Genomic DNA, 24,671 nt, shown 5'->3' with positions numbered 1-24,671 from the left:
GGCACCTTCCCGTTCACCCCTTTATTAACGCCGCCGCTAGTTTTAGCCCGCGCGATTCGAGCCAGCCGGTGCCGCTATCTGTCCGGGACCCGCCTGCAGGTGCCTGGAGCTCCTGCAGAGAGAAGGGAGGGAGAGCGGCTGCCCCTCGTGGGGGTCCTCCCGTTATCCCGGGATCAGTCGCCATCACCAACCCCATGTACCTTCACGCAATGCCTGTCTCCAGCACGTCCTCGCTTTTGGAAGGCAAATTCTTATTTAACGTCTCCATCTCATCTGCCTTTCTCTTCCTACGCTGCTTCCGACAGTGGCTTTGGTGGGGGATGGAATAATTAAAACCAACATAAAACCCAAAAGGAAGACGAGGCATGGAAGTTTCGCTGCTCCTCTTCCCTCCACTTTCACCCACAGAAGCTCTGGGTGGGATCGTGCATGGTGTCCAGCTCGAAGGCAATGCATCACACACCCCCCAGCACCCTCAGAGGCCAGGGCAGGGATCCCTAAATCCAACCTCCTGAAGCCACTGGAGGTGGGCAGCACCCCACATAACCCAGGGCTTCCTCTTCCCATGCCTCACCCTGTTCCCCCCACCACGTACTGACTGCAGAGGCAGGCGCAGACGACAAGGATGCTAAGGGTGACGATGGCAGCAATCAAGGAGATGATGACGATCTGGCCCTGGTCGCCTCGCAGGTAGAAGATGTCCACCCTCTCGCAGCGAGCCCCCGTGTAGCCCCTCTCACACCTACCCCATGGCACAGGGAAGGCAGAAGATGGATTGGGTGTCCAAAACCCCACCAGGGTGCCCTCCTCTTCCCTCTCTCCATGTCCCCGGCAGCAGTGGCTTACACACAAGCCGGCGCCTTCTCGGCCATAAGGAATCGGCATCTCCCCTTGACGCAGTAGTGCTTGTATTCCTCCGGGCACCTGGAGAAGTGTCCCTGCCGCCTCAGCTGTGTCACATTCCCTGGGGTGACAAGGAAAACGGTCCCCCCCCCCCCCGGGGTTACAGTTCTCCTCAGAAAGCATCTGGTCCATCCAGAGCCACAGGAATGTGTGTCCTTGGCTGTGGCATGCCACTTCCCTGCGTGGCTGTGGTAGATACAACATCCATTCTCCATCCCAGCCCTCTGCCCTGCATTGCTCAGCTCCCATCCGGTGTCACCAGCTCCCCTAAGCATCCTTGCACCATACCCATGCAGCTCCGGGCTGTGCCACAGGTAAATCCCTCCGTTCCATGGTCAGTGGTGACATTTGTGTCAGCACTCACACAACCAATAAAAGCCAAACCTGAAAGGCAACGGAGGTTGGTCAGGGGGTGAAGCTTGGCTAGAGCATCACCACCACCACCCACCGCAGCCACTCATCCTGGCCTTGGCCATAGGAAGGGGACTGGCAAAGAGCCCCCCCTTCCCCAGCAGCATTGGCTTGGCCGTTCCCCAGGGCGAGGAGAAGGGAAAGCTGGGCCCTGCCTGCCTCCTCCACCCAGCACCAGCGTCCTGGAGCCAGCCGGGAGGGGTTTACGGGGCACAGCACAGCCTGTGGGCAGCCAGCAGCCCCAGTGCACAGGGAGGACGATGGGGGGGGGGATCCCCAGAGAGGTCCAGCTCCCTTTCTGAAGACCATGGTCTTCTTGGGGCTGTTCAGCCTGGAGAAGAGAAGCTGCATGGAGACCTCAGAGCAGCCTTCTAGTATCTGAAGGGGGCCTATAGGGATGCTGGAGAGGGACTCTTCATCAGGGACTGTAGTGGTAGGACAAGGGGTGATGGGTTTAAACTGAGACAGGGGAAGTTCAGGTTAGATCTAAAAAAGTTCTTTACTGTGAGGGTGGTGAGGCCCTGGCACAGGTTGCCCAAAGAAGCTGTGGCTGCTGCATCCCTGGCAGTGTTCAAGGCCAAGTTGGGTGGGGCTTGGAGCAACCTTGGAGCAACCTGGTCTAGTGGAAGACATCCCTGCCCATGGCAGGGGATTGGAACTGGATGAACTTTAGGGTCCCTTCCAACCCAAACCAGTCTGGGACTCTGTGATTCTAAAAAGCACACCAGCCATGGGAGTGGGGAGATGTGAGCGCTGCAATTCAGCACCCACCGAAGCCCAGTTGCTTCCAGTGTCCAACAGCTAAATTCCCACCACGACATCACTCACTGCTACACTGGGACATGGATCAAGCTGGAAAAGGGGTAACTGTGCTCGCTGTAGCAATGGGACAAAGCTGAGGGCTGGCTCAGACCCAGCACATCCTGACAGCAGCGGCAGTAACCGGATCGGTAACCAGATCGCTGGCATACCAGCACTGACTCAGCACGGTCCTGCTCCCAGCCCAGCCCTCCCCAGGGATTCACCCCATTGTGCTGGCACCCAGTGGAGTGGGGACAGGTCCTGCCTGGTGGGGCAGGGTTCTGGGTGTTTCTGTTCTGAGTGGGTGCACTTTGCAGCTTGCCCACGTCCAGGCCTCCTGGAAAGGGGGACTTTGGGCACCAAGCCTGGGCAGCTGCATAGCCTGGTTCCCATGTTCCTACCCAGTACCCTGACAGCAGCGGAGAGGCTGCCAAGGCTCCGGTGTCCTCCCCGTCCCACGACAGAGATGTTCCCAGCACACGCATCCCTCCTGGCTATATATAGCCAATGACACACTTTGGGTAACAGAGCTGCAACAAGGACAGGGCTGAGCTTCTGCCAGGGCTTCTTCAGCTGAAGAATCCCATCGGGGAGGGGATGCAGCCCCTTTTGGACCAGGCAGCGGGGTGGGATTTGCCTGATGGGAGCCAGGGATGAGCCATGGGGTGGTTTTGCCCCCTCCCCTGGGAGCCAGCAGGGAGCAGCACAGGGAGGGAGGCTGACTTCACCCCCAGCGACCGAGTTTACAGCTCAGCATGGAAAGATCCCCACCAAGACGAGATCCCCACCCTTATTGCAACCAGATGTGGATTTTGGCACCCTCTGGGCTGGCAGCCCCTTGGAGAGGACAGCCCCGATGGCACCTCCTGCTCCGGCAGGGGGTGTGGGGTGCCCCCCAATACCCTGAGCTCAGCCCCTTGTGTGTGCAAACAACCTCAACTCTGTGACACGCTGAGAGCCCGTCTCTGCTGTGTAAGGCAGTCAGAGATAACCGAGGAACAAGCATCCCAAACACAGGGTTATTTTGCCATAACACCCTCAACACTCCCCTGGGAAAGCCCGAATTGCCGGAAAGCAGCCACGTGGGGCATCGCCTTGGTCTGATGGGCACCCCCGCCCCAGAACAGGTCGGCCACCCCGAAGCTCTTCCTGCCAGCACAGGTTGGGCAGGTTTTGTCATGCACCAGCTCTGCCAAAGGGCCAAACCCAAAGCGCTCCGATGCCCAGGGTATCACCGAGCCCGGCTGATGTTCAGCTCTGCCTGCGGTTATCTCCTGGCAGCCCTGAGCAGGCAGCTGCAGCCAGCTTTTCCCACTTCCCACGCACTTGGGAGCTAACACCGGGACACTTGTGCACTTGCTGAACAGGTATCGGCAGCTCCCCGCATTCCCCATCCCTGGCGCTGCCAAGGAGGCAAGCCACGGGTATGCCATGAGCTGTGTCGCATCCCAGCCCTACTCCAGGATCCACCCAGGGCACCCCGGCTCCATCCAGGCCCCGAGGGATTCAGAGATCCAGAGCCAAGTTGGTACAGGGGAGCACTGGGATGGGACAGTGAGGATTACCAGCGCAGGACATGGATGCACATGGGGTGGGTGCAGGGAAGCACGGGGGAGTACAGGGACAGGACTGGGCATGGGGGAAGGACTGGGATGCGATTGTCCGGGGAACACGGGGAGTCACTGGGGTGGGACTGGAGAAACGCCGGGGTGGGTATGAGGGTGGGACAGGGGCAGCGTCGGGATGGGGAATCAGGGGGGGATCAGCAGGCTGGGACTGTGTGGGGAGGCAGCGGGATGGGGTAGCAGCAGCACAGGCACAGGGGGGCACCCGGATGGGACCGGGAAGGAGGTGGAGGATCACTAGCGTGGCACCGGGAAACAGCGGGATGGGACAGGGGAACACCGGGACTCTGTCGGAGCAGGGGACCCCCGAGCCGCGCCGCGCCGCGCCGGGTGCCCCGCGCTTACCGGAGGCGAGTGCCAGGCAGAGCAACAGGGGACCGGGGCCGCCGCCCGGGGCCGGGGCCGCCGCCGCCTCCATGAGCGCAGCCGCCGCCTGCCCGGTACCCGGTGCCCGGCGGCTGCCGCGGGGCGGGACGAGGGCGGTCGCTGCCGGCATAACCGTTCTCCTCCTCCTCCTCTTCCTCCTCCTTCTTCTGTTCCTCCTCCTCTTCCTCCTCGAGCGAGCATGAGAAGCATCGAGCAGAAGCCTCACTCCAGCATCCCTGGGGATTCAGGGAGCCAGAGGGACCCCCCATCCCACCCTACCACAAGTGCGGCTCCGGGCGTTCCACTCCTGGCTGTCATGTTATGAAAAGGGAGATTTATTCATAGCGAGCTGCTAATAAAACACACTCCCAAAGCCCTTGGCAGGGAGCGACAGCAGCTACAAATTATTTTCTGAGGCGCTGTGCCTTGGCACAAGCCTTCCGCACGTTGGCCTTGGGGTCTATTTTTTGCCTAGGAGGATGATTCTAGTCCCCTGGGACAATGTGTCTGGTCCCCTGAGTGATGTCCCAAGGAGGAGGAGAACCCCTAAGCGGTGATGGGATGCTGGCACATTCCCTCCTGGCATCCGGGGATGCTCAGTGGGGATGCGGTGCTATGAATGATGCTGTCCAGGCCCCAGGGAAAGCCAAAGAGCTTCTCCCAGCAGAGGAGGGCAGGCAGGGTGGGGTGGTGGGGCTGTGGCCTGCTCCATGTCATTACAGGCATGAAATAAGTGGAAATGAAACACTGGAAAGAACGGGTGACCTCAAACCACAAGCTGGCAGCTGTTAATGCAAGCACTGGCAGCCACCCAGCCATACCATTTGGCCAGTGGCCAAGGGGTGAGTGAGCTCCTGTCACTCTGGCCAGCCAGAAAACCATTGGCACACTCCAGCATGCTGGTGCCGTCAGCCCTTGTGGACAGCCCGGTTCCTGGCTGGTGGTAGGGGAAGACCCCAGCCACCCAGAAGCAGGCAGGGTGTGATAAACCACTAGAGAAACGTTGCAAAGCTCCGCTGCGGACAGCAGGGACTTGGACAAGATGAGGGAAACCAGCAGCTGGCACTGGGATGTGAGATGAGACACCCAAGAGGAGCCGGCTTCGTCTCCATGGGGCAGGTGAAGGGAAGGAGCTGGAAGCAAAGTCCTTGTGGCCACAAAAAGCAAATGGTCTTCCTTTGTCATCCTTCACATCTGGATAAAATTGGGGAGGGAAAGCATTTTAAAGAGCTTTTAAGAGAGCTGGAGCCCCAAGGCAGATGTCGCTGGACGTAGTGGTTTCCCTTCTCCAGTAGGAATGACGAAGGGCTGGCAGAAGGTATCTCCCAAAAGGGACATCTTGCTGGCCCTATGTCCTCTGCCCTCACTGTCACCCTGAGTATCACATCTGCCCTGGGGAGGCCCAGGGACCTGTGTGGCCAGGCAGAGCTAGCCATCCCATGGTGACCAGGCAGGTAGGGCCTGCCGATGAGACCAGGCAGAGGTGGCCATGATGATACGATGAGGCAGAAGTGACCAGGCAGGCAGAGGTGGCTCTGCTGGGGTGACCATGCCGATGAGACCAAGAAAGGATGGTCAGCAGATGTCACCGTGCCAATGAACCAGGCAGAGGTGACCGGAGAGGGCTGATCAGGTACATGCGGTATGCATAGGTAGCAAGGCAGAGGTGGCTAAATGAGGTGGCCATGATGATGAGACCAGGCAGATGAAACCAGGCAGAAATGACCAGGCAGAGGTGGCCCTGCTGAGGTGACCGTGCTGATGAGATGAGGCAGGGGTGGCTGGCAGATGTGACTGTGCCAATGAGACCAGGCAGATGTGACCACGCAGGTGTGGCCCTCCTGATGTCACCGTGTTGATGATTCAAGGCAGATGGGGCCATGCTGAGACCAGGCAGAGGTGATCAGGCAGATGTGGCCATGCAGACATGACTCCAACACCCAATGCCATTGTGGGGAGTGGTGTCTGTGCCCAGCCCTGCCCTCTCCTCAGAAACCTCCTCCTGGCCATGGAAACATGCAGCACCTTCTGCAAAACAGAGCCAAAGCAAGGGCTGGGAGACCAGCAGCAGTGGAATCATGCAGCTCCCGCGTTCCTGCAGCTGTACCAGTTATTTTTCCACCTCCCAAGCAGAGGAAAGGTTTCAAGGGGAGCTGAGATGCTGTCCAATGTATGCCAAAGGCAGCTGGCATGCTGGCCGCTCCAGAAACACCAGCTGGCTTGGATTTTGTGTCTTGCTGTTTTAGGCCTAGAGCCAGGATCCATCCCGAGAAAACACCACACAATGCAATCAGATGGATGGCTCCATAACCCTAGGCCTGGCTTTGATGACATCCTTTTCCAGAGTGAGCATGAGAAAGCTCATAGAGAACACAAGTTCAGCCTGAAAATATTCCACCCACAGCAAAGCTCTTTCCAGAGGGAAACAGGTAGAACCATGGCCCTTGTACCTCCGCTCTGCCAAGGGTGTCCCCAGGATGGGTCCTTTGGGCATTGTGAGCTGCATTTTGAGTGCTGTTTGTGCTGTTCATGCTGTGGAAAGGCAGAAGCCTGGCCGCATGGCTCTGGCTTGGCTCCTCTTGATGCACATACCCAGGGTGTCCCCTGCCACAGCCCCAGGAGCCCCTCTGATGTGGTGTGTGATGCTCAGTGAGGGCATGGGGGCACCCCATCCAGCCATGGCAGGGTGCCTTCCCCTTCCCTTTCCCTTCCCTTCCCTTCCCTTCCCTTCCCTTCCCTTCCCTTCCCTTCCCTTCCCTTCCCTTCCCTTCCCTTCCCTTCCCTTCCCTTCCCTTCCCTTCCCCTTCCCCTTCCTTTTCCCTTTCCCTTTCCCTTTCTCTTTCCCTTTGCCTTCTCTTCCTTTTCCTCCTCTCTTCTCCCTTATTTTCTATGTTATCCTATCCTATCCTGTCCCTTCCCATTGTGTTCTATCTGGTAATGTTCTATTCGATGCTTATCTAATATTGTATTGTATTGTATATTGTATTCCACTTCATTCCATGCTATCCCATCCTATTCTATTATTTTCTATGCTATCCTTTTATATCCTATCCTATTCCATTCCACCCGATTCCACCCTATTATGTTATTTTCTATCCTACCCTACCCTACCCTATCCTATCCTGTCCCATTCTATCCCACCCCATTCCATCCTATTCTAATATTTCCTATTATATCTTTTCAAATTCTATCCCATTCTATTCTATCCAATTCCATTCCATCCTATTCTATTATTCTCTATGCTCTCCTATCCTATCCTTTTCCATTCTAGCCCATTCCATTCCATCCTATCCTATCCTGTTCTAATATTTCCTATCATATCCTACTGTAACCTATCATATCCTATCAGATCCTACTGTATCCTATCCTATCCTGTCCCATTGATCATATTTAATTCCATTCCACCCCATTCCATTCAATCCCATTCTATTCTATTTTTTCTGTGGTATCCTATTCTTTTATATCCTATCCTATCCCATTCCATCCTATTCTATTATTTCCTACCCTATCCTGTCCCATTCTATCCTATCCCATTCCATCATATCTTATCCTATCCTTGTATTTCCTTTCCTATCCTATCCTGTCCCATTCTATCCCACTCTATTCCATCCTACTCTATTATTTATATCATAACCTATTCCATTCCACCCTATCCTATCCTATCCCGTCCCATGCCATGCCATGCCATCCCACCCGGAGCCGGCATGGCGCTAGGAAAGCCGATCCCCGCATCCCAGCGCCCGTGCCCAGTGTGGGCTGCCCGGAGCCGGTCACTGGTAGCGCTGGTGCTGCCCTGGCACTCGGTGTCCCGGCGCGGTGCCCGGTGCCGGCAGGTGCCGCTGTCCGTCCGGCGCTGGAGCGGGGCGGTGGCGCGGGGGCCGGCCCGGGGCCGGCGGCGGGCGGGTACCGGGAGCGGGCGGTGCGTCCGTCCCTCCCGCCGCGGCTGCCAGCGCCGCCGGCACCATGGGCTGCTGCTGCCGCCTCCTCCTGGCCCTCCTCCTCCTCCCTTCAGGTAAGCGCCCGCCGCCGCACCGGGATAGCGCTGGGGGGAACCGGCCACCGCCGCGATAGGGACAGGGGGAAGGCAGCCCCCTCCTCGCCGGGGACAGCTTCCTGGCGGAGGCAGGATGCTCCCCCCCGCACCGGTCCCGTTCGTGCCACCCGTGCCCACAGGCGCCCCGGCACCAGTGAGGCCGGGTGGGGGGCGTTCGGCCCCTCTTTGCCTCGCGCCAGCCCTGTAGATGGTCCTCGGCTGGCAGGGGGACAACTTCAGGGGACCCCAGCATCTCCTCACGGGGAGCCCCCTGCCCGGCTGGAGCTCAACCCCCGTCTTGCAACCCCCTTCCTAGCAGGGTCACTGCTTTGAAGGAGCTTCTGTCTCTCACGCCGGCCTTGAGCGGAGGCTTCTGCACACCCAGCGACCAGCTCCGGGCATCTCCCCCCCAGCAATATCAACCTCCCCTATCTCACAGAAACACCCAATTCAACATCCTGCCCCCACTAAGGCAGGCAGGGCAGACAGCTTGGTCCCTGGCCAGCACGACAGCGACCGCTTTCAAATGACAGCATGCACAGGTCACCCCTTCTGTCCAGGCTGGGGTTTTAATAAACAACAAGGAGAGCTGCTCACTCAGAAACATGGAAAACGCACTTGCATAACCAGGTGATGGGGACACACACAAGGAGAAAAGCATTAAGCAAAACTGTTGTTATTAAATTGCTCTTGGCTTGCAGCAGATTGACGTGACATGTCCCCAAAACAGCAGCTGGGGACGCCATGTCTGCAGGAGCAGCAAACCATCATCCTGGGCCATATCACCTCCCCTTGTTGAGGGACCCCCTTAGTGGAAGAGGAGGGAGAGCTTGCTATATCCTTCTCCTCGGAAAGGGGGACTTTGCACAAGCTCTTGTTTCTGTGCTTTCCCAGCAAGTGCGTTTGGGAGGGAGGGGGATGAGCCCACATTTTACCCCACAGAGATGCTGCTTGCCTCCCTCACAGTGGTCCCAGTTTGGTCACTGCTTTCACAAGCCTCGGCTGGGAGTCAGCCCTTGGCCGCTTTGGGGTTGGAGGCGGGTTTTTCCCAGCGCCTAGGCCAAACCCAAGGCTGTTCCCACGACCATCCCTCTCTAAAGCCCCAACACCAGCAAAGCTTGGCAAAAGATCCAGGAAAGATTTCCCTGGAGTACAACCCTGTGGCTCTCAGGCTGCTCCCAAACACCCTCCCAGCCCCAGATCCTTCAGATGCTTTCTACGACTTTTTTTGTCCCCATATAAATAATACTTAAAATCTATATTTATCACCCATGAGAAAACAATAAGCATGATTTACATACGCTTCGAGCTCATTCTTCAGGACTGAGTGATAGAGAGGACGTCACTGGGCAGGACTAAAATAAGACTGGGCTTCGCCTGGCCACGTAATGAAATAATAGCATCTCACACAAGGAAGTTTTCATCCTGTTATTACTTCTCACTCTGGATGTCATTTCAAACCTGCTTTGCTGCCCTGATACAATGCCCAGCCCCAGGCCCAGGCCCGTTTTCCCCTTTAGCAATTTGCTTTGCACTGAGCAGCTGAAACATTTTCAGGTACTTGCAAGAGGCAGCTTTCAGCTTTAAAAGCTTTGGGTGCTTCTGCAAGGACCCTCCAGGGAGGAAAAGCTGCTTCTTGGGAGTCTCTGAGGCTGGCACCACAGGCTGCTCTGAGCTGCCATGGAGGAGATGGAGCTTTGAGCACTCCCAGCCCTGCTTCCCAATATATGAGCTGGAGGGGAGATGGGTAATCAATTATCTCATCTCCCAGCCTAAATAAGCAAACTACAGCTTTGGCCTCTATAACAGAAGATGCTCAAAAGTTCCTCTGCTGAACCCAATTGCTTCCTCTCCTGAGGAAGGCTGAGATGGGGCTGATGCTGCTGACAGCTGCCCCTAGAAGCAATAATTAGCAACTAGCCAGGAAAATGGTTTAGCTGGTGCATTGTCACTTCGGCAGAGCTGCTCTTTGACACAGGGCTGGCCAGCTCAAGAACCATATTCAAGATAGTCACTTGGGAAAAGGCATTGTGAGAGAGCCCAATTGCATGTAGGTTCATCTGCCAGTTATCAGCCCCAAGAGCTGACAAGTGGTTTCTCATCCTATGATGTAACATCCCAGGGAAATAAGCACAGCATAACACATATCTGCATGTTCCAAAAATATAACATGCAGTATTAAAGTGTGTTTTATTTATATCAAGCAAAAGTCATTTTAGAATGAGCTGGTGCTGTCAGCTACTGCTCTTAATGAGGGCAAAAGCTCCCAGCAATCAGCTAAAGCACCATGTGAGGTGACAGCCTGCTAGCCCACCCCAGTGGAGACACAGGTCTTGCCAGCAGGGATTCTCCAGGAACACAGAGGCTTTCCACCCCAGGTCCTCATCAGTCACCTCTGGCCGCATCAGTTGACCAGTAGCCACAAATCACTCTCAGAAGGAGAAAAAAGCTGTGAAGACTCCTCCTCATCTTCTTTTCTGCCATAATGTCGTTGCAGCTTCAGGATCAAGGACTTCATGAGTAGAATAATTAAGCAACACATAGTGTTGAGGTGGGAACATAATGGTTTAGTTGTGTGGAGGGTGGTGTGGCCACCCAGCTCCATAGCTGTTGTAAAAAAATGGGTTTGTTGTACAACCAAGAGCCCTTGCTGCTGGGTTTGGACACTGGGGCGGAGAGTTGCTGAGGAGGATGTGGACACTCACCCCAGGCAGGGGAAGAGCAGGTGATAGGAAACATGCAAGCAACCATCTTTACTTTACAAGCTGACATTATCATTTTTAGTTGTGAGGAGCAGAGGCTGCAGAGTGGTGAAGCTGTCCATCTGGTTCCTCAAGAGCAATCTGCCTGCCGCAGCTTTCCTCAGGGTCTGAAAAGTGTTCAGGAGCGAGCCAGGTCCCTGTGTTAGCTCCTTCCTCCTATGCAATAGCCTGGAAAAAAGCAACTCCCAAGCCAGGCCAAAACCCAACAGCCAGTGGAGACTTTGCTTGGACCCTCTCCATGCCAGCTTGCCTGAAGCCCCCAGTTTTACATGTTTGGCCATGTGGATTCTGCTCTTGCCTTTTGCAAGAAGCAGGACATACATCTACAGGAGATGTTGGTACAACCCCGCCATCCCCAGAGGGGTGTACAGATGGGTTTGCTCAGCAGCAACCGCCAGGGGGTCTGCACCCTCAAGGAGAGGTGCCAAGGGACATTCCCAGGGTGTCCTGGTGAGTTACATGTTTGGGACAGCATCACCCCCAGGGATGGGGCTTCTCAATGGTGAGGGACACATGGAGATAGCACATCCATTTCCATTGCGTAGCTGTTTCTCTGGGCTACAGAAAGCTTCAGGCTCCCGAGCAATTAGACCTAAACCACTTAGCTGCCATGCAGCAGAAGAAAACTAATCATGCAGGAAGCCAGCGTGGCTTGCCAGCAAATCCGAGCAAATGCAGATTTATTTGATCTGATGGCCTTGGCTTCTTTACGCAGCTCCTGGAGTGCTTTGCCTTTTACCTGTTGATGTTTCTGGCCCCTGGTTTTCTCACTTGGTTTCTTCCTCCTCTGACAACTGGTTTTATACCAACACAACCTGGCATGGAAAAGAAAGGGGATACAGCAGGAACCAAGCAGGCAGCAAGAAAGCAGCACATCACCCAGGGGTGCTCTTGCTCCTACTAGCATTATAGGTCACTAGCACACATATGCAGCGGTGGAGCTTTGCTCCAGACCTGGAGACCCATCTTGTTGTCCCTGATTTACTCACTGAAGCTCAACAGCAGGCAGAGATGTCACCAAGAGTTACCATTTCCCAGTACCAGACTAACAAGGTGTCCCCTCTGGCATAGCGTGGAAAGCTTGTGAGGTCTGAGACACTGCTTAGACCCTGCAGAGCTGTTCCCAGACCACCCCATCATCCTTATTTCTCAGACATAAAAAGGCGGGGCCCTCCAACAGTGCCCTAAAAGGGCACAGACCCAAGTCAAAGTCCAAGACTACCACCACATCCTCCCTGTTGCTTCTCCCCTATCAGTACAGAGTTTAATCAGACCCTTGTGTAGTGCAGATGAGGCTCTCCAATTAGAGAGAAGAGACATGAACGCCACCAAAGCCCACATCACACGGTGATAGAGAAGGTGACGCAGCCCAGTGCTGAACAGCTTGAAAAACAAGTTTACCCCAAAGCAACAACTGATTTTATTCAACCTTAGTCACCACAGGAAGACCTTTTGCCATCCACAGCTAGATACTGGCAATTTTATAGCTGAGAAGCAATAGCAATTAAAATTACACCTGAGCAGGAACAAGAAGGAAGGGAACTGCAGAAGAACAGCACAAGGTTTGAGAATTCCCAGCCACAGAAACCAAAACCAAGCCAGCAAGGTCATGAACAGGAAGTCCTCACCCTATATTTAAACATAAATTGTTTTACTGCTCTGCATCATTGACCCTGGTAATAAACCAACACATGCTGCAGGACCAGAGGAGTTAGGGTTATTCTATCATCATTATTTGGGGAGAACCAGGAAAATGTAAGACCTGAAAGAGGTCAAAGACAATTGTACACCACCAAAACCATCACCCTGAGTAAAAAACACCAGCTTACCTTAGCATTTAGGGTCCAGGTGCTCCTCTAAAACTGTTAAAAGAGAAACTCACTCCTCTGTACATGCTTTCCTCTATGAGTACTACTATTCATCAATTATCTCCTATGTTTTCCCCATTACCTTACTAATACAGAAAGGACAGAGCTCCAGCCACCAGCTTTTATGTCAGAGCCCCTAATCATCCTGGTGAGACTCACCTGGGACCCCCTGCCCCAACACCCCTCTGCCCATTGGGCCGGGACCTCTATTTAAGCTCAGGCTTGGGTCCTAGCTTTTTGTCTCAACTGTGTGGTAAATAAATGTGTCTATAGTATTGGGTGATTTTTGGACCTGTGTTGTGTGTAGGTTGTCTCTAATCCATTCCTTCTCATTTTGGGCTGATACTCTGATGCTGCTTCTAGTTGTTTCTTGTGCTGGTTTTAAACTTTATGTGCTCCTTAATATCTACACAGCAGAGGATAGGGTGGTATCAATATCCTTTTTTATCTTACCTCGATAAATCTTGTGGGTATATGATGAGGTTACTAGGGATTTCTGATTTGTAGAATGGTATAATGTTTATCTGAATAATACTGATGTTACAGAAACCTTTATCCTTGTGGCTTTGGTGTTTAGAGGAGCACCACCTTTGACAGCTGGGGTACGGGTGCCTCAGTTAATTCAGGCTGAGAGCAGGCATGTGGTGTGTGGGTTAGGTCAGCTGGTGCTTCTGACAGTTATATCAGATGAGATGAGTTATGAAGTAAAGCTCGTTAAGAGCTCCATTTCTGCTTTATCAGTGGATGTTTGTTTGCTGTGGCATGGCTGCTCTATGTGATGTCATTCACTTGGGCTACAGATGTATTCTGGGGGGGGGGGGTTTATGCTGTTTCAGTTGGCAAAGCGATTTTAGAGCTTTGCTGTGATTGCTTGTAGAGTGCGTAAGAAATGCATTGCTGGAGAGGCTGCCAGGCTAGGCAGCAGTTTCCCAAGCATTCAGCTTCTGCAAGAGTGAGACCTTCACCTTTCTGTGGCTTTCAGAAGTAAGGAGAGCAGCATGCAAATAAGGGAGGGAGATAACCCATCAGGTGGAGGGTTCATTCCTTGGGTTGGCAGGTGATTAGGGTTAATATTCCTTAAAAGCAAGGTATTTGAATTACAGGGGTTTGGGTTTTATGTTCTTGGCTCTTTTCCATACTCCTAGAGGAGACAGCCTAGGAAAAAAAGGACCTTTCATGTGGGGCTGTGAAGTGTGACACTACTGTTACTCTAGTTGCTTCCCTTGCCCTGGCAGTTCTCTATCTGCCTCTCCTCTAAGCTGGATTCCAGCAGGGTGGTCAACTGCCTTAAGTGAATTAGGCAATGGGCAAATTCCTCATGGCCAGACTACGTTTGGCACCCTTTGACATCTAACATCCTCCAGTCCCTCTGACAACCCCTGTTTGGGGCTTTTTTAGCCTTTGAAGCCATGTGGTCCTAAAATAAGTTTTTCTAGTTGCTTTTTTGGTCCCTTATTCCAGTGCACTGTTCTGGTTCACAGCTGCTCCTCCTACAGTCCAGGTGCTCGACAAAGCAGCTCTTCTTTCCTTTTGCAGATGTGTTGGTAGGGGAATGGGCTTGCAGACAAGCTGGGTGTTCTTCTGGCCATCCATCTCCCTGGGGACAGGCAACACCAACCTGTGGGGCAGGCTACCTATGAGCAGTGGCATTGAGGACATTTGGTGCTCTCAGCCAGGTCATCTTTGTCCCTTCATCCTAACCTGGGTCAGAAGCAGCCTGCATTGTCTTTGGGATGAGTAGCCTTTGGCTGTGCTTACTTTCCTGGGAGATGTTGCTGTGATTTGTGACTTGGCTGGGAGCACTCAGCTAGTGGCCAAGAATTGTTCCTGCATCCAGTTTTGGCTCACCTTCTCAGTTTATACCCCTTAGATGTTATTGGAAACTTCCTGACTCACCCTGGCTAGCAGCACTGCCAGCTTTTTGAGGTCCCTATTGGTTTCCCTCCAATGTCCAAGCAGCTCATGAGAGCTCTGCTGACCCAAAGCACAAGCAAGCAACATGGGATGCCAGGGTGGCTTTGCAAAGAGCTGATCTTGGTGTCCAAAAGACTGGAAGCATCCACATTTAGACGGGTAATAAACTTTCAAGGTGCTAACAGTCCTGCAAGGGTGCTGATGGGCTTGATGTAACAGCAGCGTGTTGTGCTATGGGCTGCAGAGGCTGTCTGCTACCTGTTGGACAAGTCACATTGCAGTGTCAAGTGTGGGGGAGAGAAGATTATTTTACAGAAATACAGATAAGACTCACAGAATGGTCTGGGTTGGAAAGAACCTTAAGGTCATCCAGTTCCAACCCCTGCCATGGGCAGGGGCACCTCACACTAGACCATGTCGCCCAAGGCTCTGTCCAACCTGACCTTGAAACATGTTGAACCCTGATCTGCAGAACATTAAGAGTGAAGGGATGCTTGGTGTGGGTTTTTCAGCTCTTCCAGCAGCCTCTGCTACCGCATGACATCTGATTTCTGCCTCGGCTTAACCATCTCCAGTGCAGACCTCTTAAACCAGTTGAGTGCTGTGCTTGGGGCATGCATGAGCTGTGAGCATTAACAAGGGGATGCCAGGTCAGCTGGGCGCCTTCAGGCAGCACTGCAGAGGATGAGGGGTTTGCTGCTGTAATAGCGCTTGTAGCAATGGCGCCTTGTGCCACTGCTGATGGGACAGGCTGACTTTCTCAGAGATGGTGCTGGGGAGGAAATAATCCAATTATCTGAGGTCAGAAGCTTTTTATATCAAGATGCATTGCTGATACGCCTTTCTACCCATGCATCTGTAAAGCAGACCTTCTGCTCTCCAGCAGAGACCATACCTCCTCTTGCATATCACCCAGCATGGCTGTATGGTGTTAAAACCTTGAGAAAGGCCCTGTTGCTCATTGCTCCTCCTGAATCCAGGCAGAGATTTCATGTCCCACCCTTGGCCATGAAAACAAGAAGGCTGTGCTTTCCTGGGATTGTGGCTGATGGTACCTTCAGCTCTTGCCATGTTGTGGGCTAACTACCTGCTAGAAAGGGCATTTGCACCTTCTTTCCCTTCAAAAAGGAGATAGAGATTTTGCATCATTCCTTCCTTGTACTCTGCCACCTATATGGCATGACAAATCATAGAATGGTTAGGGTTGGAAAGGACCTTAAGATCATCTGGTTTTGGTTTATGGTGTTGCAATGCCTGAACTAAGCAAGGGAGCCACCAGCTTCTGGAGAAGGAGGGGGCAGGAGGAGTGGAGACCCACTGGGTTTGTTGGAGGGAGCCAGTGCTGTGAGCAGGCTTTCTCCTGATGAGATGCTGCAGGTGAAGCCAAGCTGTGAAAACCAGTGCATTCATCTGCACTAATGGCTGTTAAGCTCAGGATTATCATGGCAATGCAGCTCCAGTTCACATGCCAGTAACTCCCAGTTATTAACTAGGAAGCCTGAGATGTGAGGTCTTGGGATGAAGAGACATCAGTGCCTTGATGACAGCAGCAGGTTTGCAGAAGCCTGGTGTGCTTTGGGAAGGAGGAGGGGGGATGCCTGGGTGCTTCCCTGCTGCTGTGGTTGGGCTGGGTGTGGAAACCATGGGTGCTGAGCCTGGTGGCTTATTTGGTAACCAGATTCCAGCTTGTCATCCACCTCCCCTCCCTTATTTTAAGGTCTACCAGTCTTGGGCCTCAGCAGACCGAGAGCCTGAGGACAGTGAAAGCTTGGAGGCATGTCCAAGTACACGTCCCTAGGAGAAGAGCACTTGAGGCATTAGACCCTGCTGCTTGGGAAATGTAGATACCCATCAGTGTCTCTATAGCACCAGAAAAAAAAATATGGGGTCAAGCATGCCAGAGACTTGTCATGGGCTCTAGCAGAAGCCACGCCCCAGAGCTGGCTTTAAATCCCTGGCCAAACATATGTTTGCAGTTCCTAGACAAAAACTGCCTTCATTACAGGTGTTACATACCCAGTGCTTGCTGCAGTGAGCTGGAGATCCTCAGCTGAGATGTTCCTTCTGCTGTCCTCCTCCACTGAAGCTGTGCAGGTTGAGTGAAACCATATTAGACACCTGCAGTCTTCTGTTGGCACTCATGGCTGAAAACACCCAAAAATATGAGTTACTGAGTCCCTGTTCACTGATGCTGCATCCCACCACTTCTATACACAGGCACTAAGTGTTTCCATCTCTCCTTTAGCATGAAGTGCTGTCAGTGTCCGGGGAGCCTTGTGGCTCTCCTGGGTGCTTGGCAGCAAGGGGCTTTGCTGAAGGAGCCATGTGTTGCCCAGCCCCTGCTCCCACATTTGAGTCCCTCCCATGCTGCTGTTTCTTGGAACAGCTGCATGGTGGGGCAGCAACAACCCTGTCAGACTGAAAACACATCTCTAGTGCAGCTTGGGTCGTTTCTTGCTGGGTGTCACCTGTATGGGTTCAGTTCCAGTCTGACTTTTGGGGGACAGCAGATTTGGCTGTGGTAGCTGCCAACATCTCCCTGGGAGGTGGCTTGGTGGCAGGGAGGAGACCCTTGTGTGCCCACCAGTGGTACCCAGCCATGTATGGTCCACAAGCTCCTACTCACAAAATGCTACCATGATAGCTGTCTGTGCACTCACTGCTGTCTTTTCACACTTAGGTAAGTACCAAGCTGCTGTCTCTGAAACTGGAGTGAGAGTTTGGCTTCAGCATTCCCACAAACCAGCATTTTGCTGAGTTGTTTTTGGGAAGGAAGGGACCTTAAAGCTCATCCAGTTCCAGCCCCCTGCCACAGGCAGGGACACCTTCCACTAGACCAGGTTGCTCCAAGATCTCTCCAGCCTGGGTCTGAACACTGCCAGGGATGGGGCAGCCACAGCTTCTCTGGGCAACCTGTGCCAGGGCCTCACCACCCTCACAGGGAAGAACTTCTCCCTAAGATTTCATCTCAATCTCCCCTCTGTCAGTTTAAAACCATTCCCCTCTGTTCTGTCACTACATGTCCTTGTGAAGTCCCTCTTATTGTGGCTTGTTTGCACCAGAGCAAGTTCTTGCTCTTCCCAGTGCTGGGCTTGGGATGCTCTGGGGGTGTAAATAAATGAATGCATGGGAATAAAAATCCTTCCTGATGTCATTTAGTGTTGGCATGTTCTTCTCTCTGCCCAGCTGTGCCAAGGGAGCTAGCTGCTAGCGCTGGCCCAGTGCTGAGTTTAACCCTGGAGAGCAGAAAGAGGGGGAGGGGAACGCCCCAGCAATCTGCTGGTGGGGTCAGAGGGAAAAATGACTCATCTTCATGCTAAGAAACGGGGACAAATGAATGCACAAGGAAATGGGGGGAGAGGAGAAAGAGGTGTCTTGTGTTATTCCCAGCTGTGCTGTGGTTGCTGCTGGGGAGGTGCTTGCTCCCCTGCTGCTGTGCTGGCTACTGGGAGCAGATGCTGGGAAGCTGTAGGGGGTGCTGGGGAATGGGGGGATCCTAACCTTGGGGAAAAACAGTGCTGACCCATGCTGGGGGACTGGTCTGGTTTAAACCTCGCCTCTAGCTATGCAGATACATTTCCCATCTCTTTTAGATGGCTCTTGGTATTTTAAGTAACAATAAACATATTTCCAGCTTCATCCTAAAACCCCGAGTTGCCCCAAGGATTTCCCAGTTATTCATATGCCTTTGTCTCATTCCTAGGACTGGGTGATGATTCCACAGCATCACCCCTCACCCTTACCAGCCCTCCCTTCCTCTCAGAGGGGATCCCAGTGGCACCAGGCTCCAGGGATGCAGCTCTCCCCACACCAGCTCCTGGCCAGCCCATGTCCATGGAACCCACTGAAGAAAGGCCATCCTCCTCAGCCACCCCTGCAGCAGCACTGTCCCCTGCTCCTGCCTCCATCACTGTGGCTGTCACCACCACCATAGAAGACAGGTCACCTGTAGTCTCGAACCCTAGCTCCATGCCAATGACCTTGGAGACAGCCCCAAGTCTTCGGACAGCAAACACTACGGACATGGCAAGAAGCACGATGGATCTGGGGGCAGCTCCCAACACCACACGTATAGCTGCATCCTCCTCCTCCCTCCCCACCAGCGACCCTGGGACAGCCTTGTCCCCAACACCTGTCCTCATGAGCCCCGCCACAACCCAGCCACCTGTGCTGGCCAAGGATGTCCCTTCCCTGGGGACACTGTCCATGGTGTCAAGCCTAGCCGTGGAGCCAACGTCCCCCCCAGTGACTCTGACAAGCCCCATGGCAGCAGAGGAGTCCATGGCCACTGGTAAAACCACAGTCTCCACTGGAATCACTATGGAAGAGGTGCCGCGTGCCTTGAGTGCAGGTGAGCACCACCACCTCCATATCAGAATGGTCTGGGTTGGAAAGGACCTTGAGATCATCCAGGTCCAGGCCTCTGCCATGGGCAGGGATGCCTCACATTAGACCATGTCGCCCAAGGCTCTGTCCAACCTGGCCTTGAACACTGCCAGGGATGCGGTATTCACCACTTCCTTGGGCAACCCATTCCAGTGCCTCACCACCCTCACAGTAAAGAACTTTTTCCTTAGATCTAACCTGAACTTCCCATGTTTCAGTTTGAGCCCGTTACCCTTTGTCCTTTCACTGCAGTCCCTGATGAAGAGTCCCTCCCCAGCACCATTATAGCCCCCCCTCAGATACTGGAAGGCTGCTCTGAGCTCTCCACGCAGCTTCACTTCTCCAGGCTGAACAGTCCCAACTTTCTCAGCCTGTCTCAGCTCCAGTCCCCCGATCATCCTCGTGGCCCTCCTCTGGACTTGTTCCAACAGCTCCATGTCTTTTTTATGTTGAGGACACCAGAGTTGCACACAGTGCTCCAAGTAGGGTCTCACGAGAGCAGAGGAACAGGATCAGCTCCTTCTGTCAACCTCAAGGTGCCTAGACAAGAGGGGCAGATTCCCCCCCCCGAACTGGAAAGGAAGAGGTGGCCAGCTTCCTGAGAACACCATTTAGCAATAGCTGAGCTTTCTTGGAGGAGTCTGTGTCATCTGCTCCACTGCTGGAGACAAGGAGTCATAGATACCAAACCAGTTGCCCAGAGATGTGAATACAGTTCTTAGTTGAAAATTCGACTTGAAACACTTAAGGATGGGAGGAAACAACTGGCTGGGTACTGGTTGCATGCTGAGTTTGGAAAACGTAGGTTTTGCTCCTCCCTCCTGGAGACCTCAGTAAGCTGACACTAGCTTTCACCTGTCCTCTTCTGCAAGCTCAGAGAGCTTGAAAGTGCTTCATAAGGTCAGAAAATGGAGGGACCTGGAGCATTTTCTACCCTTGGCACAGTAGTAAATGCTGTCTGAGGCTGGGGGGAGCATCAAGAGGCAAGTACATAGTCCTCAACCAAAGCCCAAAGCCAAAATCCACCTGCCCTGCCTTTATCGGAAGCAAAAATATATGGGTGCCACCATCCTTTTGGGAAGCAGTAAGGGAATGTGCCCCCCACCAGAGATAGCTGGCACAGGTGTACCGGGAGCATCTGGGGTGTGGGGTGGTTGCGATGGTGATGGGGTGAGTGCTGCTTTTTCTGATGGATTCTCCACAGGGAGCATCGTGGCCATAACCGTGACAGTCATCGTGGTGGTGGTGCTGGTTTTCGGGGCAGCAGCATACCTCAAGATCAGGTAAGGTTGGTTTTGCAGTGCCTGCCTGGCTTGAACTGGGGCCCCCTTCTCTCCAAGGCTGCACTCACAAGGGTGATGCTCAGGGGCAAAGCCCTGGTGAGATGCTGTCCCCAAGTCCTGCAGGGTGACATGCAGTCTCTGGACCTGCCACATCTACATTATCTACCACTACCACTTTCCACATTGTCTATGTGGAAAAGCAGAGTTTTTCTTCCTCATTTTACAACAGCCTCACTCAAATGCTGGAGACACTCTTCAGCACAGTAATTATCCCTGCCATGGGTCTTGCTGTAATTTAGACAATAAACAGCAGCACAGCCCAGTGCTGAGCATCTGTAATGAGGCTTTGCTGACAACCAAAACCAGCAAAAGGTCTTGTTTTCATGGAATCACAGACTGGTTTGGGTTGGAAGGGACTTTAAAGTTTATCCAATTCCAACCCCCTGCCACAGGCAGGGACACCTTCCACTAGACCAGGTTGCTCCAAGCCCTGTCCAACCTGGGTTTGAACACTGCCAGGATGGGGCAGCCACAGCTTCTCCAGGCACCCTGTGCCAGGGCCCCACCACCCTCACAGGGAAGAACTTCTTCTGTGTATCTAATCTAAATGCCCCCTCTGTCAGCTCTGTTCCCTCTGTTTTAATTTCCTGGCATGTCCCAGTATGGGTCAACAGGGGCAAATTCCTGGACTTATTTTCTGTAGTGCTGTTCTTGTTAAAATATCCCACAGCTTAGCTTAGTGAGGATGCACATGCATTTCTTTTTCACCCCATGGTTAAATAACTAATAAACCACCAAAGCAACTGGTAACACTGGGTGGTTTGCTTTCTCTTGGCAGGCACTCCTCCTATGGCAGGCTTCTGGATGACCACGACTACGGTTCCTGGGGCAACTACAACAACCCTCTTTACGACGACTCCTAGCAGGGATGAGGAGAAAGAATAAATCCTTAATTTATAAATCCTTCCTCAGCAGAGAGCATCCACTGTCAAAGAGATGCCACTGCCATGGGCTGGATTATGGTGGGTCTGATAGATGACAGGCAGTGGAGAGCAGGCGTGCGGTGCCCACAATAAACCTGAATTTTGGCCTTTGCGGAGGAAACTCTGGGTCATGGCACACTTTGGCCACTTGGTTTGTAGGCAGGGAACCCAAATTCCCCAAGTGAATGGGGGCAGTAAAGGGAGAGGATGGAAGTTCAACCGGTGCCATGGCATCCTTTGAAATGCTGCTGCCCCATGGCCAGAGCCAGCAGCGTGAAAGGTCTCCCATGCTCTCATGTGCCCCTTCCTCCAACCTCCCTTCATCACCCTGCTGGGGAATCAATCCTTCACCTTGCCAGGGACCAGGAGCAGTGATGGGGCTGCTCCATCACCAGTCCCTTTTCCTGCAGGTGCTTCTGCACACAAGTTTATAATTTCATGTTTTTCCCATTTAATTGTGTTCCTTCCCCCACCCAACACCCGAGAGCCTGTGGGAAGGTCTTTTGACTATGCACACTCCTGGGCTGAGAGATGCCTGATTTCACACACATCACCACCCCAGCCCACGTCCCTTTCTGCCCCTGATCAATAAATCAGCACTAAATGATGTTGCAAAGGTTTGGGGCATCCCAGCAGACCCCCAGCACTGGTCACCATCACCTCAGAGGCTGTAGATAAGCTTCTTCCCACAGATCCTTGGCATGATGGTGGGACAAGTGAGTTTCTGGAGGGATTGTGGGGAAGGCAACAGCACCCCTGCACAGGTAGAGGTGCACCATTTTGCAGCAGTTTATGTCCCTGCTCTTAATTACGGACAGTTTTCTTGCATAGGGAGGTTCATTGGAATATCCTCCAAGATACCTCCTTGCTAAATCTGAAGCAGCACAGCATTTACTGCTAGAAGGAGGGCAACCAAGCAGAAGCCATCATTCCCTATGGGATGCAAACAGATCTCACCCAAAATGCAGGCAGTGGTTTGCTTTGGGTTAATCAATGGTGTAGGCTGGGAAACAGGCTTTGCCATTCACCCAGAGTCCTGGGGAACATCAAAGCTCAGGGCATTTGCATGATGCATCACCTCTTGATTTTCAGCAAGTGCAGCCGGCACTTTAACAACCACCTGAGAAGGTCAGGAGAAATGAGGACATCGCCTCCAGCTCCACTTCCCAAAAGGAAATGTAATTGTTATGCATTTTCCTTTTCCTTCCTGGCCTTTTATTAGACTCCTTTTAAGCCCATCCTTTCATCTCTCTTATTATATTAGTGTTGGTCAGGTGGCTGAAGCCAGGGTCGAAACAGAATAAAGCAGTGGATGGTCGCTGCATCTTCAAGACACAGCCAGGTTGGGAAACTGTTGGGGTTGGGGCGTATATGGGATGAAATTTATGGTAGGACTGCTCTTTATCCCACTTGCCCTCTTCCCTGAGACACCATGCTGCCATCTATTCCCATCAAGCCCTAGAGAGATAGGATGTGTTCAGGGAGGCAGTGGAAAAAAGAGGAATGCAGTGCTGAGACAAGCACAGCAGTGGCTCAGGCTCTGAGGATGTTTGGAATGAGCAAAACTCTCCTTCACCCTTTTGGAAGCCAAGAAGTAGCAGATTAGGCCACCTTGGCTAAGAAAAACTACAAAATAAGAACATATATCCCCCCCCCCCCCAACATTCCTGTCTTGAAATAAACTGGATGGTGCAGTGCTGCACCTGTCCTCCCAAAAACCCCCTCAGAAAGGCTCCTGCCAGCAAGAAGGAGTCCATCCGCTTTACTCAGCTTTAAAACCCCTCCTGAAGTACAGCTCAATATTGTGCAGCAACAGCAAAGAGCAGGCATTAAAAAAACCCAACCAAACCCAACACCCTGAACTATGAGAAAATCACTCTGCTCAAATGAGGGAATAAAAGGAGAGGAAAAGTCATCACCTTCACTTAAAAAGAAATATAATCCCCAGGAGAATAAGTTCCTTATTTACAAGGGAGAACACAAATCAGGCATCATCTTCTGCAGGATACTGAGAGTTTCTAAGAGGAAGGTTTGTCCAAGAAATTAACCCAGAGCCTCATCAGCATGGGCTAAATCCACATGCACGTTCACACTTCATTTCTACATCAGTGTCAAACCCCAAAGACTCTGTATCATCCCCATCACTGCCGAGCTGCAGGCCCACAAGGCTGGCACATGGGGTCTTTCCTGCTCTACCCTACCCTTGGATGCTTAAAATGGATGAATCTCATTTGCCTGCAATGCGATGACGAGGCTATAGGTATTTCTGGGGATATCCCAGGGTGAAAAGAGATTCCTCACAAGAGCCTGGGGACCAGAAACAATTCCCAGTGCCTTTACTTTGCTTCCCCCTCTCCCCCGCCCCTTGCCTTGCTGCTTATACCCAGGGGTGGTATAAGCAGCAAGGCAAAGCCTCTGCCCTAACACACTCACTGAACAGGTAATGTAAAACAATAAAGGATGGACATCCCACCTCCATACATGCCTCAAGCTACTGAACCCATCACCCAAGCCTCAGACCTGCAGAAGGGAAGGCACACCCTCCTGAAATGGATTTCGGGAATTTCAGAGCTACCGCGAGCTGGGTCCTGATAGAGGAAGGATGCTGTGCAGGTAGCTCTGATACAGACCAGAGGGAAAATAAGGCTGAGACCACACCAAGGAGCTTCTTTGGGTGACCATACTCCAGACTCTACATTGCATTTATTCGTAACACATCCACCTTGTGACATGGATAATGCATTTGTGGCATGCCAGCCAGGGCTGAGGTGCAGGGCAGAAATCCTAGATGCACTTGCCATGCGGAAAAAGCACTTTATGGTGGGGGACGACGCCCTTACAGGAAGAATGCTTGTGTTCCATGCAAGGGCTGCAAACACCCCTCTCATCTTGTCACCTCAGACCCTCCAGCTTACCCAGGGAATTCTGTCTTCCCATACTACTGTGGCAGGGAAGAAGGGGAAAAATTGCCAGAACATGCTATTCAAAAAGCCCTTTTTTCCCCCTTTTCCATTCTCTTTTTAAGAAAGATGAGAATAACTTGTTTTGTTTACAAAAATAGCAAGCCCCATTTTTCCCAAAGGCTTCCCACCCCTCCTCCACCCCGCTTTGGCTCAATTTAATCTCAGAGATATTTTATTTTTATAGAAAACCATAGTTCACATAGCTTTGTGCAGAACATCCCATTCCACAGCCACTGGGGCAGCAGCACTGTGGGTAATGTGATCCCTTTCCAGGTCTCCTGCCTTGCCCTCACCAGGGAGCCACAGCTGCTTTCACCACCCCCATTTCCAGATTCCCTCTCCACTCCCTAATTGTGCTTTTGTTTTGCTCATT

General features: G+C 52.8%; 2 protein-coding genes and 1 long non-coding RNA gene across 6 annotated transcripts; 1 reads left to right on the top strand and 2 right to left on the bottom strand.

The window, feature by feature from the left end:
• Positions 1-6: 6 nt before the first annotated feature.
• BTC (betacellulin) lies at positions 7-4,228 on the bottom strand. Of its 3 annotated transcripts, none has more exons than XM_065684858.1 (6): positions 4,086-4,228; positions 1,192-1,287; positions 847-964; positions 575-742; positions 201-308; positions 7-112 (listed from the first exon to the last, which is right to left on the bottom strand). In XM_065684858.1, the coding sequence occupies exons 1-5, from the start codon at positions 4,156-4,158 to the stop codon at positions 203-205; spliced, it is 561 nt and encodes a 186-aa protein (XP_065540930.1). In that variant the 5' UTR covers positions 4,159-4,228; the 3' UTR covers positions 7-112; positions 201-202. The 3 variants fall into 3 exon arrangements, with proteins under 3 accessions (XP_065540930.1, XP_065540939.1, XP_065540949.1); XM_065684867.1 differs by having other exon boundaries at positions 596-742; XM_065684877.1 differs by lacking the exon at positions 1,192-1,287.
• On the top strand, positions 3,482-21,448 carry PARM1 (prostate androgen-regulated mucin-like protein 1). 2 transcript variants are annotated; one of them, XM_065684822.1, is made up of 4 exons: positions 3,482-3,706; positions 18,387-19,034; positions 20,274-20,352; positions 21,191-21,448. In XM_065684822.1, exons 1-4 carry the CDS (start codon positions 3,547-3,549, stop codon positions 21,273-21,275), a joined length of 972 nt encoding a protein of 323 aa, XP_065540894.1. In that variant the 5' UTR covers positions 3,482-3,546; the 3' UTR covers positions 21,276-21,448. The 2 variants fall into 2 exon arrangements, with proteins under 2 accessions (XP_065540894.1, XP_065540903.1); XM_065684831.1 differs by lacking the exon at positions 3,482-3,706 and adding an exon at positions 7,995-8,118.
• On the bottom strand, positions 10,072-13,590 carry LOC136007242 (uncharacterized). Its single transcript, XR_010609546.1, has 2 exons — positions 12,731-13,590; positions 10,072-11,716 (listed from the first exon to the last, which is right to left on the bottom strand). It is a non-coding gene; the product is annotated as an uncharacterized LOC136007242 (long non-coding RNA).
• Positions 21,449-24,671: the final 3,223 nt, after the last annotated feature.

Source organism: Lathamus discolor, chromosome 1 (genome assembly GCF_037157495.1).
Source record: "Lathamus discolor isolate bLatDis1 chromosome 1, bLatDis1.hap1, whole genome shotgun sequence".
Lineage (NCBI taxonomy): Eukaryota > Metazoa > Chordata > Aves > Psittaciformes > Psittacidae > Lathamus > Lathamus discolor.
Note: the sequence above shows the minus strand (reverse complement) of the source record. Positions and strands in the feature narration are given on the sequence as shown.

Bases quoted from the DNA above. Each gene is read 5' to 3' on its own strand.
- PARM1 (XM_065684822.1), top strand. From the start codon at position 3,547: ATGAGCTGTGTCGCATCCCAGCCCTACTCCAGGATCCACCCAGGGCAC. The intron at 3,707-18,386 runs GTGGGTGCAGGG...TCTCATTCCTAG, and splicing joins AGGACATGGATGCACATGGG to GACTGGGTGATGATTCCACA. The intron at 19,035-20,273 runs GTGAGCACCACC...GATTCTCCACAG, and splicing joins GCCGCGTGCCTTGAGTGCAG to GGAGCATCGTGGCCATAACC.
- BTC (XM_065684858.1), bottom strand. From the start codon at position 4,158: ATGGAGGCGGCGGCGGCCCCGGCCCCGGGCGGCGGCCCCGGTCCCCTG. The intron at 743-846 runs GTAAGCCACTGC...GCCATGGGGTAG, and splicing joins GAGAAGGCGCCGGCTTGTGT to GTGTGAGAGGGGCTACACGG. The intron at 309-574 runs GTGAGGCATGGG...CCCCCACCAAAG, and splicing joins TACGTGGTGGGGGGAACAGG to CCACTGTCGGAAGCAGCGTA.